Source organism: Anabrus simplex, chromosome 2 (assembly GCF_040414725.1).
Source record: "Anabrus simplex isolate iqAnaSimp1 chromosome 2, ASM4041472v1, whole genome shotgun sequence".
Lineage (NCBI taxonomy): Eukaryota > Metazoa > Arthropoda > Insecta > Orthoptera > Tettigoniidae > Anabrus > Anabrus simplex.
In genome coordinates, this window is record NC_090266.1 from 136,084,276 (window position 1) to 136,103,435 (window position 19,160).

At 40.6% G+C, this 19,160-nt stretch overlaps 1 protein-coding gene across 2 annotated transcripts in view; it reads right to left on the reverse strand.

Moving 5' to 3' along the window:
• The window catches only part of Acf (ATP-dependent chromatin assembly factor large subunit), a 711,969-nt gene that overhangs the window by 626,186 nt on the left and 66,623 nt on the right, over nt 1–19,160 (reverse strand). For both annotated transcript variants that reach the window (XR_011017808.1, XM_068226116.1), the window contains exon 3: nt 6,907–7,043. Coding sequence is in view for 1 of the 2 variants with exons in the window: in XM_068226116.1 (XP_068082217.1) it covers nt 6,907–7,043 (137 nt within the window). In the remaining variant the exon portion in view is untranslated. The remainder of the gene's footprint in view (nt 1–6,906; nt 7,044–19,160) is intronic.

The window sequence follows — 19,160 nt, forward strand, 5'->3', positions numbered from 1 at the left end:
AGTTCGAACCCACTACCTCCTGGATGCAAGCTCACAGCTGCGCGCCCCTAACTGCACGGCCAACATTTCAAATATTTGTCCCAAGAAGAGGGAAGTGTCTTCAAGGGAAGTACAGAAATTTGCCTCTACTGAAATGTTCACGTGCCATTTTATCTCACACTTTGGAGATTTATGCAAGGCTAATGAAGCATCACCTTTGGCGTATGGTACGGCCTGTTTCGTTAACTTACGAGGAATTAAGTACTGTTTTGTACCAAGTTGAATTTTGTTTAAATTCCACAATTTTAACCATCCTTTCCGAAAATCCTGATGATTTGTCCCCTCTAACCCCTAGTCAATTCCTTATTGGTTCTTGAATTTGATTACACTAATATGCCTGTAGATAAGCTGTCCATATCTGCAACATTTCTTGCAGCACGTCTGGAAGAGATGATCTACAGATTATCTTAATAGTCAGCAGCAGTGTCTGAAAAGGAAGTTTGCTTAGCCCAACATCCATATTGGTACAGTCGTGCTTCGTGCAGTGGACGATGGGTGTGATCCAAAGGGCCTATCCTGGAATGGATGGACCAATTTGTGTGGTTACTGTAAGAACATCAATGGGGAGGTGCGACCACCAGTACGCAAACACGTTCCACTACCTATAAACTAGTGTGCTGTTTAGGTTTAACTTATTGATAAAGAGGGGAGGGGATGATATGTACAGATTCTGTGAAGTTTTTATTCCATGCCTGCTCGCCCTCTCTTACAGATCTAAACTCTGTTGCAATGTAAATATTTTTAAGGCCGGTACTAGCATTATGACGAGTGCTGAGGGACAAGATGGCTGAGTACAGCCATTCAGCAAGCTTAAAGTTTAATGAATGTATCCAGCTTCGTCATGTTTGAAGGCAATACAGATGTTAGAAAATAAGTATTGTGCATCATTTCTACCCTCACAACTATGCATATGTTCAGTGATGTGAAGCAGTGCTTTTTAACTTACAATAACCTTGTGGCATATTCGCATTTAAGCACCGTAACACCCAACATGCAAAGTTAGCCATTCACTGAGGCCACGTTGTATCAGTTTCTGTAAGCGTGGCATAATATTGTGCAATCTGTTAATAATATTTGGGTCACCATATTCCTTTGTGTAAAATCCCGTCACCCCATCGATGGTATCTTTACCTTGTCGTGGTGGTGGGGCTTGTGTGGTCAAAAGATCCTAAGAGCTATGCCGGCGGTAGCTTAGCTACTGGTAGGGCCTCCCTTGCCGGACAGGTTGAAGGTGCTGGTCCAGACTAAAAGGGATACCCTGGTCCTCCAGGTTGGTGGTTGGGCATAGGGTTGATAACTCTATTCCGTTTTAAAAAAAAAAACTGTTGAGAAGCCGCAAAGAGTAAGAACAAACCGGACGGATAAAATTGATAAAACGACCTAGGCGAGGAAATTGTAATGGATTGGCATTAGCGGCATGGAATGTGAGAAGCCCACTCCAGCCAGGGAAAAGCAGGAAACTAGAAGAGGAACTAAGAAAGTATAATGTTGAAATCGCTGCTCTGCAAGAAATTAGATGGCGGGAAATTGAGAAGTTCGATTTACAGGATTATACTTTAATCAACAGTGGGAATAGCGATAACATCTGTGGAACAGGCTTTATGATATCTAAACAACTGAAGCATACCTTAATGTCTTACAAGGCAGTAAATGAAAGAATCTGTATCATGAGAATCAGGGGCCGCTTCTTCAATTATACACTTATAAGCGTACATGCACCTACGGAAGAAAAGGAGGATGAACTAAAGGATAAGTTTTATGAAGAACTAGAGAAACAGTACGATGAGGCACCTAGATATGATATTAAATTAATAATTGGGGACTTCAATGGAAAAATGGGACAAGAGGAAGAATTTAGACCCACAAAAGGAGCACAGAGTTTACATTTGGAAAGTAACAACAATGGGTTACGGCCCATTGACTTTGCTACAGCAAAGGATATGGTAATCAGTACCACTACATTTGAGCACAAGAGAATTCATAAAGAAACTTGTGAGGCACCAGATGGGGACACCAAGAATCAAATCGACCACATACTGATTCATAAAAGACATGCGACAGATGTACAGGATGTGCGTACTTATAGAGGTGCGGATATAGATTCAGACCACTATTTGGTGAAAGCTAAATTGAAACAAAAGCTTGCGGTAAGAGTCAGAGGTAAAGCAGAAAGGAGGAACGGATTTAACCAAGAGCAACTTAATGATGATGCAAGGAGGAAGGAGTATGAAAGATAGGTCGAAGAAGAATTGAAAAACCATAAAACTGCAGTAACAGTGGATGAATCATGGCGGGTGATTAAAGAAGCCATCACGAATGCAGCCCAGGAGGTACTAGGAGAAAGAAAGAGCCAAAGGAGGATTGGTATGATGAGGAAGTAAAGCTAGCCTTGGAGAAAAGAAATAAAGCAAGGATGATATATATGCAACGGGCAACAAGAGCTACTCACCAAACATATGTGGAATGCAGAAGGGAAGCCAAGAATCTTTGTAGAAAAAAGAAAAGAGGAATGGAAAAAGATAAAGCAGAGAAAAAGTGGATTTCAACCAAGAGTAAGCTGCATACAAATAAGGATGGGCAACTACTTGCAAATACCCAGGAAATATTAGATAGATGGGCGGAATATTTTGAGGAGGTTTTGATCCAGTTAAAATACAAAATGAAGAATATGAATTAGAATTGCCACATAGTGAATCTAATGAAGATGAATCTGAGGAATGCAATAGTGAACCACCGACTTTGGAAGAAGTAAAAGGTTTCCTCTTATCGATGAAGAATAGTAAGTCACCAGGAAAAGATGGAATAACAGCTGAGTTGTTAAAATATGGTGGAACGGTATTGATACAACCATTGTATAAGTTGATACTGGAAAATCTGGCGAACAGAGAAATTACCAGAAGAATGGGAAACAGCTTTGGTGTACCCAATTCTTAAGAAGGGAAATGAATTGAAATGTGAAAATTACAGAGGGATATCTCTGCTTTGCACAGGCTACAAGATCTTTACCATAATAATAGCTAAGCGTCTAACAGACAATGCAGAGCAGGATCTTGGAGAATATCAGTGTGGATTTTGTGCAAACCGTTCAACAATAGATCATATCTTTACAATGAGGATCATCCTGGAGAGGTGCTATGAATATAACATACCACTGTATCAACTGTACGTTGATTTTAAACAAGCGTACGATTCAGTGCAAAGAGGAAAACTACTCATGAAAATGAAAGCCCTTGGTTATCCTGGGAAGCTGATTAGGTTGGTAAAAACAGCTTTGAGTGGAAGTAAATCTAAGGTATGCGTACAAGGGAAAGTATCGCGAACCTTCGATGTAAAAGTGGGATTGAGACAAGGAGATCCAATGTCTGCTGTCCTCTTCAATATTGCTTTAGAAACAGCTGTGCATACCATCACTGCAAATCGTGAAAGGAACATATATCATAAACTAATTCAAATACTGGCATATGCAGATGATGTGGCCATAATTTCTCGTACAAAGAATGCACTTCTCGAAACCTATGAAGAATTGGAGAGGGGAGCACAGCAAATTGGACTGGTAGTGAATAACAACCAAACTAAGTTCCTAGTGAGTTCCAGATCTAGTCAACCTAAAAATGCACTTAGGTGTGGAGAAAAGTGTTTTGAAGGGGTACAGGAATTTAGATATCTAGGCTCTCTGATTACTTCACAAAATGAAACAAAAAAGGAAATAAACTCTAGACTGGCTGCAGGAAATCGATGCTTATGCTGAATTAATTCCAACATTAAGAAATAAACAAATATCCAGGAAAGCTAAGTTGACCATTTATAAGACTGTCATTAGACCAGTGGTTACATATGGAGCGAGACCTAGGTATTAAATAAAACAGAAGAATATAGATTAATGACATGGGAAAGAAAGGTATTGAGGAAGATTTTTGGGCCAGTTAAAACTGAACTGGGATGGTGTATTAGATCTAATCAGGAGCTTAGAGAACTGTACCAAGAGCAGGATATAGTATCTTTGATGAGACTGCTAGAGTGCATTGGCTAGGACATGCCCATCGAATGGAGACTACAAGAGAACCTAAGAAAGCGCTGGAGGGGCATCCAGGTGGAAGACGATGCAGAGGTAGACCAAGAAAGCGATGGATAGAAGAGGTGGAGGCTGATCTACGTACCATGGAAGTCCGGAGATGGAGGACCAAGGCAATCGACAGAGAGCTTTGGAAGAAGATTGTTGTGGAGACCAAGGTTCTGCAAGGACAGTAGCGTCAAGGAGTAAGTAAGTAAGAAATCCCGTCATATGTCAGAGAGGACGCCAAATTTTGCAGATCTAACTGGAATGTAACGTCAGAAGAATGTATTTAAATTTGATTGGGGAAGGAGAGTGCCTGGATTGGAACATTGTATGTTGATTGGCCTTAAGCCTAAACCACTAACTCAGTGCTTTTCCTCCTTGCATTAACAAGCTAGTGCATGATGCAATGCTTCTCATGGCATCATTACTCAGATAGGTCCGTGGGGGATCTAATGCCTTTTTCCCCTAGGTAAATTTTCTTTTCTTTGCAAAATGTAATTCTTAAAATGTTTTAGTTTTTGCTTCAGCATCTTGACGTAATTTTTTTGAGTGTCAGGCAGGAATTCCGGAGCTATCCTTTCTTTCCTTTGTGATAAATCTAATGTGGGGTTTTCATTTCATTAGATAGTCACCTTCTGTAATTTACTGTGAGTTCAGGTGATCACCAACCGCATTTACATGCAAAAGTTTGAGTGTTGTCGCATCTAGTTTACCCAAGCAACACCATGGTATAAAAGTATTTATTTAACTGTGTGTAATTTAACGTTAAGCCCAGTTAGCACCAATCATGTACAGTCTTTTAGGTTATGGGAATTATGAATATTAAATCCCTCTATAATGGTACGTGTGCACATTTCCTTGTAATGGAAATTAACCTAACTTTCCTTTCCTGGAAATCAACATAACTTTTCTTTCTACCGTGAATGCATTTCTTGTGTTTTAAAATTTTATAAAACATTATACTACAGAGGAAGTGTGACACCCCCCCCCCACCCTCTCTCTCACTCTCACTCTCTCTCTCTCTCTCTGTGTCTATTTAACTATACAAATGTCTCCCATGCCCTCACCCAGTGAAGTTCAATATTCTTTGTTCTTATTTTTGGATTTTGGTTCTAATTTTCTGTAACTCCTTCATGATTTTTTTTTTTTACAATTTGCTTTACGTTGACACAGATAGGTCTTAGATAGCTCTTATTGCAACAATGGGATAGGAAAGGTCTAGAAGCGGGGAAGGAAGTGACCATGTCCTTAACTGAGGTACAGCCACAGCATTTGCCTGGTGTGAAAATGGGAAGGCACAGAAAAACATCTCCGGGGATGCCGACAGCGGGAGTTCAAATCCACTAAAAGTTTTTTGTCAACTGAGGTATAATAAGTCCCAAAGGTTAACACAAACGAATGCCATACGAATGAACACATGGAAAAGGAATAAGTAATACTTTGGCGCAACTTCACAAGAATTCCTTATAGCTTCCTAAGTCACATACTCTATCTAATCAATGGTATCTGGACACCATTGCACACTAGTAAGCAACAAAAAATGACACCTTGTAACAGTGTAAAAGGAGGCAGGGGCATTAGTATTGTTCAGTGCAACTATGGAAAAGCAAGAAGGCTAGGTCAGGTGAGCTTAGTGTCTTTCAAAATGGGGTAATCATTGGCTGCCACATAAGCAAGAAATCTGTAAGGGACATCTCTAACTATATGAATGTACCCAAACTGACTGTCAGTGACATAAGTGTAAAATATAAGCATGAGGGTACAACCATTGCACAACCTCTACCTGGTTGGCCACATTTACAGACACCCCAGGGACCAACAAAGAGGGTGGTACGGGAAAATCGTAAGTTGTCTGTAGAAAGAATCACCAGAGAATCCTGTGGTGTCATCAAAGTACAGCCAGGCCCATGACAGTGTGTTGTGGATAAAAACAATAGTTTCACTGTCGAGCAGCTGTCTGTCCCTCTTAATAAAAAGCACGCATGGCATGGTGTAGAGAGTGACTCCACTTGACACTGGAACGGTGGATACAGTTAATTTGGAGTGATGAATCATGTTATAAATTGTGGCAATCTGATGGAGAGATTTGGGTAAGGAGAATGACCAGGGAACACTATCTACCTGAATGTTTAGTAGCAACAGTGAAGTTTGGAAGGTGGCTATATGGTGTGGGGATGTTTCTCATGGCATGGACTTGGCCTTCTAGCAAGACTGCATCACTGCTAAAGCACAAGAATATCAATACAACCTGAATGCTTTTGTATTACCCAGCATGAAAAATCAGTTCAGTGGTGACGAATGTTTCTACAAACATGATAACACTCCGTAAGTTTGAGGATAAAAATATTCAGCAACAGGACTGGCCTGCCTATAGTCCTGATATAAACCCTATAGTACACCTGTGGGATGAGTTAGAACAGCAACTTTTTTCCAAACCCCACGGTCCAATAACAACATGCTCTCTGTCTATGGCTCTTTGGAGGAATGGGATGCCATTTCCATGGAAATGTTCCAACACCTGGTGGAAAGTCTCCCCAACAAAGTCAGGGCTGTGATGAAGGCAAAAGGCAGAGACAACATCATATTAATGACAACTATTAGAGAATATGTTACCAGCAAACTCTGTCTTCAGTCTGAAGTTGGTGTCCGGATACTTCTGATCAGATAGCGTACATAAACGTACATTTGTACACTGCAGATACAGCCCAACATAATCATTACATTTACTCTTAAAAATAATGAACATTTCAGAGATGTAAGTCAACAGGTAGTTTTGATCCCAAGAATTATGATAATTTTCAACAACTCACCAGCCATCTTCTCGTTTAATGTCAACTACTTCACCAACAAAGTAGCGGTTTTCAATATACGTGGAAACTAGATCCACCATTTCCGTAAACTCAACACATTGTGTCCGGGAAGCTAAATACAGGAGCGGAATGCCTAACTGCAAAGGAAGAAATAAAATTATGACAAAGAAGTATCACAAAAAATCAAAATTACACAAGGAAATAAGAGGTTTCAATATATGCTAATACACCAAAATGTACTGAGAAAATCACTAACACAAAGATAAAATCATGCAAGTGCACCTTATTTTATTCTAAAGCAAGCACCAAACTGGTAGAGCGGTTCATTTTTACTTTCTTCACAGAAGGACTGAAAATAATGACATCTTTTTTGGGAATTCTTATATACACTGACTGACAGAGCAAATGCAACACCAAGAAGGAGTGGTCAGAACTTTATGCCAATTGCAGGGTAGACTGACGTCACTGAGGTATGCTCATGATGTGAAATGCGCCGCTGTGCTGCACACGTAGCGAACGATAAATGGGACACGGCGTTGGCGAATGGCCCACTTCGTACCGTGATTTCTCAGCCGACAGTCATTGTAGAACGTGTTGTCGTGTGCCACAGGACACGTGTATAGCTAAGAATGCCAGGCCGCCGTCAACGGAGGCATTTCCACAGACAGACGACTTTACGAGGGGTATGGTGATCGGGCTGAGAAGGGCAGGTTGGTCGCTTCGTCAAATCGCAGCCGATACCCATAGGGATGTGTCCACGGTGCAGCGCCTGTGGCGAAGATGGCTGGCGCAGGGACATGTGGCACGTGCGAGGGGTCCAGGCGCAGCCCGAGTGACGTCAGCACGCGAGGATCGGCGCATCCGCCGCCAAGCGGTGGCAGCCCCGCACGCCACGTCAACCGCCATTCTTCAGCATGTGCAAGACATCCTGGCTGTTCCAATATCGACCAGAACAATTTCCCGTCGATTGGTTGAAGGAGGCCTGCACTCCCGGCGTCCGCGTCCGCTCAGAAGACTACCACTGACTCCACAGCATAGACGTGCACGCCTGGCATGGTGCCGGGCTAGAGCGACTTGGATGAGGGAATGGCGGAACGTCGTGTTCTCCGATGAGTCACGCTTCTGTTCTGTCAGTGATAGTCACCGCAGACGAGTGTGGCGTCTGCGTGGAGAAAGGTCAAATCCGGCAGTACCTGTGGAGCGCCCTACCGCTAGACAACGCGGCATCATGGTTTGGGGCGCTATTGCGTATGATTCCACGTCACCTCTAGTGCGTATTCAAGGCACGTTAAATGCCCACTGCTACGTGCAGCATGTGCTGCGGCCGGTGGCACTCCCGTACCTTCAGCGGCTGCCCAATGCTCTGTTTCAGCAGGATAATGCCCGCCCACACACTGCTCGCATCTCCCAACAGGCTCTACGAGGTGTACAGATGCTTCCGTGGCCAGCGTACTCTCCGGATCTCTCACCAATCGAACACGTGTGGGATCTTATTGGACGCCATTTGCAAACTCTGCCCCAGCCTCGTACGGACGACCAACTGTGGCAAATGGTTGACAGAGAATGGAGAACCATCCCTCAGGACACCATCCGCACTCTTATTGACTCTGTACCTCGACGTGTTTCTGCGTGCATCGCCGCTCGCGGTGGTCCTACATCCTACTGAGTCGATGCCGTGCTCATTGTGTAACCTGCATATCGGTTTGAAATAAACATCAATTATTCGTCCGTGCCGTCTCTGTTTTTTCCCCAACTTTCATCCCTTTCGAACCACTCCTTCCTGGTGTTGCATTTGCTCTGTCAGTCAGTGTATATAAGAATTATAATGAATTCCTATCAAAATTTATATTTTTTCTTATGAAACAAGCATTGGTTGTGCCATACAATACTGAAGATGTAAAATCATTTTGATATCTTTGAGATTATCCTTTTAAATATTGTATATGCGGTTCAGTACACAGAACAGCCGGCCACGCTTGTCGCATCGCACGCCACATTTGCGGAAATGTGTACAGTAGTCAAGACGTATATTAACTCAGCTCAACTACTGCAAATCATCATTGGTGAGGTCAGCGCGGCATGTTTCCCATTTTGCCTGTGTCAGTCATTACAGTGATTGCTTACGTAAGGGAGATTTTCGGCAGATTGAAGTGATCGTCTTTCTGGGACACATAGTGTTTTGTTCGTGTTCCGTTTTTCGTGTATTGCACTGCTTTTGGTTGTGTGTATCGCGTATTGTTTTTGTCTGTTTAGTATTTTATATAATTAATCAGCGAGTAATAAATTTAAATTATGGCTGAACGTGTGCAAAGGAGAAGTGGTTAAGTTGTCAGGGGAAAGGAACGGCAAATGGTGCTTAATACATTTTCATATTTGAAAACAAAGCATCCAGGACAAAGTGTAAGGTGGGTGGTAGATGAAGCCGCAAAGTTTTTAGGAATTTAGAGGTCTACCATCTTCAAAATAAGGAAGGAAGCCAGTGAAGGGCCAGCGTCCCAGCAAGAAGTGGGAAAGGAAACAGTTAATTTGCAGTAATTCCAGACTCATTAAATACGATGATTTTGTCAGAAGTGGTATACAGCGCATTGTTCATGAATTCTATTTTAGAGATAAACCGCCAACTCTCAACACAATCCTCAATTTTGTAAACAGCAACCCCGAACTACTTGATTTTAAGAAATCAGACAAATAGGTCATTCAGCATTCAGTATTTTATGTTGTGGAAAAATATTTAAGTTATCGTATTTTGTGATAAACATGAAGCCTTTGCATCTGTTGTCACTTACGAGTAAATTTATCTGAAATGAGCTAAAGGATACATCACCGAGATAGAGATATCTCGCTGTTAGCTTCCTGTGTTGTAACCACACAGTATTTGCCTTAATAGTGAAAAGTTTCTGGGGGCTAATAGTCTCAGCACTGCGCTCCCTTAAAGCAACAACGATCGTGAAACTTTCTCAGATATAAGAAACAAGACTTAATCATTTCGGTTTCTGGACATGCATGCTGTTGTTGTTATTATTATTATTATTATTATTATTTAGTTCGCATCCCTACATGTTCAAACTATTACTCTATTTCGAATGATACAGTCAATGGGCTGTTATCCTTAGAAACGTTATGGCAAAACAAAATTTCATGATTGTAATTTCATTAATGATTGGAGATAATCCGGCATTTATATTATTATTAGTTGTCCGGCTCCATAGGTAAATGGTTAGTGTGCTGGCCTTTGGCCACAGGGGTCCCGGATTCGATTACCGGCAGTGTCGGGAATTTTAACCTGAATTGGTTAATTTCGCTGGCACAGGGGCTGGGTGTATGTGTCGTCTTCATCATCATTTCATTCTCATTATGGTGTGCAGGTCGCCTACGGGTGTCAAATCAAAAGACCTGCATCTGGCGAGCCAAACTTCCCCTCGGACACTCCCAGCACTAAAAGCCATACGCCATTTCATTATATTAATAGTTTTGCAACAGCTGTACCCAGGGATGTATAATTTTATGTCCTCACTGTATTTCACAAGCAGTGTCCAAGCCGCAGTGAGTGAGCGAGTATGGCAACAGTGGAAGGCAGCAGGCCCTGAAGGCCTGTAGTCTTTTCTTAACTCTGGATGCTCTATAGGAAGAAAATTGTAATGGCTGTGTCAGAAGCAATTTCATTCGTCAACCAAGGACAATATAATACTGAAGATGCCTAAACTCTACAGAGGAGCCAAATGTGCGAAGTGAAGAGACTCCCGAGTAAACAGAGGGATCATCATAGAGTGAAACAAAGCGTACGCTGTTCTTTGGAATAGGAGAAGAAGAAGATACCGACTCCCAGAGTTCCCAATATTCGTACAGAAGCTGCTAAGAAAGCAAAGGAATGAAAACATACGGTTCCGGTGACTTTTAGGTAATGGATCAGGAAGAAAACGTCACTTGAACTTTGCTTTCATTTTCCTCAAATTGTAATTTTACATTTACATCACATTTTTCTCCCATAACATACTGCCAAAAGTAACAAAATTTGTATGGCATATGTATCACAGCAATATTAAGAAACCAGCATATGGAATTCAGAATCTCCAAAGAAATTTTCATCAGTGGGATGACAGGATTAAGAAGCCGTTCGGAGAATTCCACGTAAAAAATGAATATGATAAAAATCACAATTTATCCCCCCTCAGGGCATTAACAATTATATCAGACTGGTTGACACAAGTGCGATAAACTGATATAACTCGGAAAAAAATATTCTCTCACCCATGGGCAAATAATGCAAGCATCGTGCTCGTATTATTAATATTTATGTAGTCTGATGTTTGTGAGGTTATGTCATGAAACGTTGTGTACATAGACATTTATATGACTTCAATTAATGTAAGAACATGTATATAATGTATTATTACCTGTATGTATGATTTGTAATCCCCTACAGTATTGTGTAACACACTAACATCCAGAATGGCACTAGATCAGACAAGAACTATGGAGAACATTCTGTACATTATATCTACGTTTCAAGCAATCTAGAATGTACGAGAAGGTATTTTGTCATATATCTTTGTAGAAGCCTGGCCAGGCACCTATATAAGGAGGCGGTCTTGATGACAGAAGAGTTGCTGTTGAATTTGAGTTATGGTTTTACAGGAGTATACTTGTGACCTCATGTTGTGGATGACATGCTTGTCAGCGGTCATCTGTTTCAGGTTGTAATCTCCATGTGCTCCGTGATAGGCACTTATTAAAATGGTGGTTTTTTGTTGTTTTCGGAGTGAAGTGTTTTGTTTGCGATGGCAGTGATTAAGATTAGGTGTATTTAATTTGTAAGTAAATGTGAATAAAGAAGTGTACCAACTGACAGCACTTTGTCTGCATCTTTGTGGATACTGCAAAATTGAACTATTTTAGTGTTATTATCACAAAGACATACAAGTAACTTGAACTAGTGTTCTACTGCTCATTCATTATCATGTAACTCCAGAACTTACCACTCTGTTGCTGTGGAGTACAATATGGGTTTGAAACGTAATGCGGAAACGAGTGCTCATATGAGAGTCCACGCTAATCTATACACCGCTCGCGCATGACGCCACGAAATAGTCAAGCTTAACATTTAAACTGGGACGTAATTGATGCAATTTTGCTGACAACAATGAAGATTATTAAAAAAACAGTTTTACACTATTTACTTCTTAATTTGGAGCACCCAATGCCTAACTCTGTCATTCACAGTTGTATTGAGAAAACGGGAAGGTTTCAACAGCTGAAATTGGTACCAGTTATGGACTGTTATGACTACTTTACAAGAAAAATACAATAAACCTCTCACGGGCACTTCTTTTGTACTTTTTAAAGAAAAATAAGTTGTTTTTTTTTTTAGCAAAGTTTATGTCTCATTTGCCATGATGATTTAGGTACACATCTATATCTATCGGCATGAGTTCGAACTACATACATCGTGACTTCTGTTACCTTTCACAAATACCGTATATGGAGGAAACTGGAACATTTTAAGGACTAGTACTGGTACTAGATATGGGTTATAAGAACAATCCAAAGATGGATCATCACAGTTGAACTGTTTAGTGAAAAATACTATCATAAGTGATATGATTTTTTTGCCATTCTGGGGTATCAAAACACATTTCCATCAACATGCACAGCGCAGCTGGTAGCCATGGTCGTTGAAGTCGTCAAGTGTATATTAATGGTCTGACACTGTGGTTAGCCGGTTCACATCCCGTTCGTCGAATTTTTTTTTACTAGTAGAATGTTGGCCGGCAGGGTAGGAGAGGTGGTAGCATACAATTTCTAATCACTAAATTGCATGCCATAAACTTGAATTAAATTCCAAACCTTTTCGCAGTGTTCGTATGGAGTGAGGACCTATGACGCTCCTGTGTTTTTCACAAGAAAAAATACAATGAACGTCTCACGACCACGACTTTGGTACATATTAAAAGAAAAATACGTTTCTATCAGCGAAGTTATATGGGTTACAAGAACAATGAAATGATGATCATAGTTGAACTATTTCGTGAAAAATACTTTCTGTGAAACAAATTAATAATTTTTCCATTCTGGGATATGAAAACACACTGTTTTCATGGATAGCACAGCCCGCATGGTGACGATCGTTTAGGCGTGCAAGCTAAATGATCGGACACCGTGGTTAGCCGTTCCGAGTCCCACTGAACGTAAAAAACATCAGAATGTTGGTCAGCAGGGAAGGAGAGATGGTGATATGCATTTTCTAATCACTAGATTGTGTGCCAAAAGCCCGGATTAAATTCAAAACTTTTTTGCAGTACTCACATGGAGTAAGGGCATATGACTGTTGATGGCGATTCATCTGTTGGATAGCGACGTAGAGCCTTGAACAGAACCTTTTGTGCTATTTAACAAACAGTAGGGTTGTTACAAGTGAAATATGTAATGCGAGTGGAACGTATTTTTTTTTGAAGTCTTTGTTTGTAAAATACAATATGATGTTTTATTTTTATTGACCTAACCTGTACTGTATAATGTTGTAACATAGGCATTTGTAAATAGTAGAATTCTGTCTATAGTTCCTGGAAAGATCCAGAGAGTTACATAACTTTTGTACAGGGTGTGTTACTTTGTTGGTATGTGTTCTAAAGTGTGTTCTGTCTATTCTGGAAAAATATGACTTTCGCGATCATGCGTATTCTAGAATGTTAGTCAAAGTTCGCGATCGAAAGTAAGGTTGTGATTGGTGAGTCTAGGTGGCGAAAGGGAACACGTGCATGCTGATTGGCTGCCTCCAAGGCCAGCAATTCCTATATATAGTGAGCGAGGCAGTGTTCGAATTAATTCTGTATCCTGAATTCTGTCGGTCTCTGTTTATCTGTCTGCGAGCAGCCTATCTGGTTGACGTCCCCCGGATTCCGGGATGGCACACTCCTCGGGTAAGCCTTCTTGAATTCCTTTCCTGCTAAAATTTCCGTAATGTTCCGATTTGCTTTTCATACAGGAGTCTGCCCTAACCTCGCCTAGATTCACCAAATTAGTTACTTATGACGCCTTAGTTTTTCAGCTGGACTTACCTGTTCGTTTCCGAGGCATTCCGATTTCTTGTTTCACTAAAATATGTATATTGTAGTTTAACATTATTTCCCTTGGGGGTTGCCTCTGGTAGTTCTGTATCACTTGAGGTACGCTAGATTTTGGATAACCTGTAAATTGCCTTGTACTACTGCATTGGTAACTGGATGTACAGTTGATTTGAAATTTGAATTTACACTGCTACGGATAACCTATGTATATCACTGAACTTATAGCTCATAACTTGGAATGTATTTGTAAAATTATCTTGTAAATAATATTTTTAAAAACTAAGGATCACAGTGATTCATTTCGGAATCCGCTATCTAAGCCATGTCCATGCCTTTGGTAGGTTCCCAGCCCTTTCATCTTCCCGGTTTGTTGTTCACTAGTTGGCCCTACTGATATTTCGTACGTTTTGTTGGAGATCCGAGTAACGCTGTGATAGTACATATATCACACCCCAGAATTATATGTAGAAGTTAGAGATATTATTGTCAGTATTCGATTTATTATTATTATTATTATCATCATTATTATTATTAGTATGTCATTTATATTGGCAAGCTGGAAGATATCCGCATATGTAGGTATGAGTAATTTGTTTTGCACGAGTGGGAAAACATTGCTTTAATAACTCTGGTAATTTGAATGAGTCATATGGTTACCCCAGTGTTTGTTGTGATGTACTTGTGTCAGGAAATTCCATTAGTCATGTATATATCCCAGCCTGATGAGATGAGCTTGTTGTTGTACCAGGGAAATTCGATGATTCATGTAAAACTCCCGAGTGTTTGTTTATCTCTTGGAAGCAAGGAGAAGTTCAGGGCTTGGTCTTGACTTGAGATCACTCATGATTGGCTGGCAAGCACCAATCCAGACGTCTCATCTGAGAGGAGGGGGATGTTGATGTCTATAAAGGTTGATCATACGGCGGCAACCAGAGACATTGTAAGGGTGATTGTAGAGGTGATTGTAAAGGAACGAGAAGGAAGATAACTACAACTACAACTGAGGCACTGTACGGGAAGGAAGTGGTGCTGATACACGGTACTGGAGTGACACGGCAGCAATGGACTGGACTTCAAACGTTCGTGGAGCGTAGTCTAGTTATGTTCGTGGAAAGTGGCTGATTGTGGAGAGTGCTTGCGCATTAAGTATTGTAGCACTTGTGGCGGCCTAGCATTATATGTTGGTGAAAGCTATCTCAGACTTTCCATAAATTTATGTTGAGGATCGACAGACGTGTGTATGTATCTTTACAACAAGTGTTAAAATATGTGAACACAGTAGTACAAGGTACAGTATCTGTGTGATGTGATAACTGCCGATTATGAGAATCGGTAAGTCGAATTGATATAGAGACAGTGAAGGGTATTTATCTTCATACATGTACATTGTTCATCGGACTATTTACAAATGGTAACTTAGTTCTCGCTTTCGTTTTCCCCACGATTTTCATTATTGTTGTTGTTGTAAATATGGAGTCTTCCAGCAATATTTTATATGTGTATTATATGTATAATGTTGTATGTTGATGAGGTGCTCATGCACGGAATTTGTTAAGAATATAGTTAGCTATTTTAGAATCAGTGTTATTGATGAACCTAGGTGCAGTTCCTACCTAATTAGTCGTTTTCAGGAGGTTAGGTAAGGCCTGCAGCAGATGTACCAGTACGCAGCATTATGTACACGCCCTGGGATATAAAGTTTATCATGCTCTTATCTAAATTCGAGGGATCCATTCTGGTGAACTCTGGCGCCCATACTACGGACATTTCGGTTAATTATGCTTATTAATTTTATTAAGTTTTGAGTAATTTTATTTATATATTTTTATTCATGATTTTATTTATTTATCAGTAGTCATCAACTTATTACAACGCCAGCTACTGTTTTTCCGAGTGTGTAGTGTTCTTATATTGTGTAGTTTGCTCTTACCTTCCCCTTTTAACTATGTTTGTGCCTTGTTTGGTGTTACCACTGTAGTAGAGGTAACAGGGTACATGTCGAAAGGGGATTTCACCCTCTCCTTTCCCATCATACAAACACGTCAATCATTTTATCTCGTTAAATCCTCTGATGAGGTTGACGCTAGGAAGGGCATCAGGTCGTAAAAATTCACTATAAAGATTCATCTCGCTTCATACCCGACCCCGTATGTGTTGGGTATACAAGGTTGAGAAGTGACATCTTAACAAATGTAGATCTTGGAAGCTTCGTTGTACGTGTTTCTATGTTAGAGACATGTTTCTGCTGAGATGGAATTTCGTATGCTTGGTTATTTCTCTACAAAATGCCTCTCATGCAACGAGGTGAGGTTGTCAATGTTGCACATACAGAGCACTAGGCCAAATGGCACTATGGAGATTCAATAAAGCCAGATTTTTAAAAAAATTCTATGAGATTCACTTGGTTCTTCTTTTCATCCAAGTGAGACCAAAGTGTTTTCCAAAGTAGCAAATTTTTTGCCCAAGAAACAAATATCAACCAATAGGTTCTGAATAGCTTCAAAGACAGCAAATAACTTACATTACCACAGACTCCACAGTGTACAATAATGTTAATGAGGTTAATAAAGCTGGTTTGTGCAATGAACTAGATTGAATCTAGAGAAACTACACAAAAAGTATCGTTCATGCAGAAGTTCTGATGGGCTCACCTTCAGAAAGAAAGGGTTTTATTCCAAGAATACATTTAGCCCATGTGAATGCGGATATACCATTCGCTCATTGCCTCTAAATTTAGCCATCTCTCACAATGAATAAGCCACCAGGACAAACTTTTAATTTGGGATGAATCTCCCGTGTTTCGGACAGTTGTACATAGCTTTTTTGTGAGTACTCAGATTTATAGACTTCAAGCTACAACTGCACTCAAATGATTTGTAAGGAAATACAGTTGAACCTGACTTATATGTATATCAAAGGGAAGAGAAACATCTACTTGTAACTGAGAATTACTTAGAAATCAGACTTACACAATACACCACATAATTACTGAAAAACCAATGGAATAGACCTACATGTGTAAATCCTTGCAAATAATAAATACATTAATACAGAAAATATTATTTTGAACTTGGTTAAGCCTTAAAGAAATCAGATAGTTTGGCTTATTTCACTTTTCTTGCATTAAGAGTATAAACTTCCTTTTGCAAACTTAGTAAGGAATTCAAAGCATTTTCACTACAACTTTTTGCACTGATGTAACGCCTACACAAATCGATTGCATTTAACACTTCACTCAGTTGAGGTGTGTCAAGATTCAAGTAGTTATCTCCATCTCCATCACTGTCACTGTCACTATCGCTTGTAGCTGGTCGATCACCACCGCGTTGTTGGCATAGATCAGCAATAATGTCTTCATCCGGTAGTTCTCCACATACAGCCAGATTATCATCGAAATGCACAAAAGTATCGAATTCTACACCCTCCGGTAGCGTTAGCTCATTGCCAGACAAAACTTCGTCCCCATAATCATCACTGGAGGCAGCCTCTTCTAGTAAGACGCCAGCTTTGCGGAAACACTTGCTGATTGTGGAGGATGACACCTGCTTCCAGGCAGTCGAAATAAAGTCCATAGCTTGTAGCAAATTAATGGAGAGAGGTTCATTTCCTGCATCACTCAGTGTTATCAAATGTTGAACCAGCATTTTTCTATAATGCACTTTGAAATTTGCAATGATGCCCAAATCAAGCGTTTGTAGAACACTGGTACAGTTAGGAGGGAAAAATTCCACTCGGACATTCTCTAGAACGATTTGGGGTGGATGTGCTGCACATTGATCCATAAGAAGAAAGATCTTCTTCTGTTTCTTTTTCATTTTAATGTCCAGTTTTTTCAACCACTGTTCCATTAGAAGCATAGTCATCCAAGAATTTCTGTTGGATTCATATTCCGTAGGTTTTGATTTCGCACCCTTAAAACACCTTGGATTCTTCAATTTTCCTACCATAAGTGGAGGAAGTTTATCAGATCTATCTGCATTGGTGGCGAGAAGTACTGTTACACGAATTTTACTTTTCTTCCCTCCATGGCATGAATCACCTCTTCCCGCTAATGTTTTACTGGGAAGGAGATTATAGAATAGGCCGGTCTCATCACAACTGTAGATGTTTGGAGGCTGATAATCGCTTACGATACCCGGCAGAACCTCTTCTTCCCAGTGTTGCACCGCGATGTCGTCCACAGCTTTCGAGTCACCGCAAATTGTTCTCCCTGTGATTCCATGACGATCTTTAAATCCTTGCAACCATCCTGGTGAAGCCTTGAAATCAGCAGTGATACTCATCTTTTTAGCTAAATCTATCGCCTTTGCCTTCAGCATGTCGCCACTAATTGGTAGAGCTGCATACCGCTTTTGCTGGAACCATGTGAAAAGTGCTTTCTCCGAATCTACGTACCCTCTTTCCTGCTGATGACTGCGCTTTGCCGATTTTGAACCCCGTTTTAAGAACTCATCCAAAATAGCGTTTCTTTTACTGATGACTACATAGCATTGTATAAGCAATCCCTAAGTCTGAAGCAATTTCACTTTTTGTTTTGTGTGGATTAGCGTCCACTTCTCGTATAAATTTTACTTTTTGATCTAGGGTATAACTTTTCCTTTTTCTGTTCTCCATGGCTAATCAAAAGCAACTGAGTGACAAAACTACTGTTCAACAGTAAACACCCCGTACCGGCACCATGGACATTTTACTTCTCTGTTGTTACCACGAAAGAAATTCTCATATTCAAACAAATTTACTGTGTTTTCTTTTGTTTCCGCACCGAAACCGCTCACTTTCCTTGTAATGTAACTTAATCTTTGGCGGCATTGCGATTGTCAAAAACTACGAAGGTAGAGGAGGAGCGAGATAGAGAGTGAAGAGGGCTCGATCGGTTCGCCTTTGTTAAGCCGCCAGTAAGTGTCAATCATGTCACTCGGCGAAACTGCCACATCCTTCGGCACCGACTTAATTAACCCTCTTCCCCTCCCCGCCCCCTCAACCCATGCCACGCCTCTCTCACCTTGGCCCACCCCTTCCTTTTGCTTTGAATCTCGCAACCCTTAGTATGAGGTACAGAAAATACATAACGCACCACATGCCGCAACGAGAGACAAGACTCGGATAACCTATGCCATTTGACTACATGCTCTCTCTCTCTTCCCCCGCCCCCCCCCCCCCCTTCTATTCATAAATTTTTTCTAATTCAAT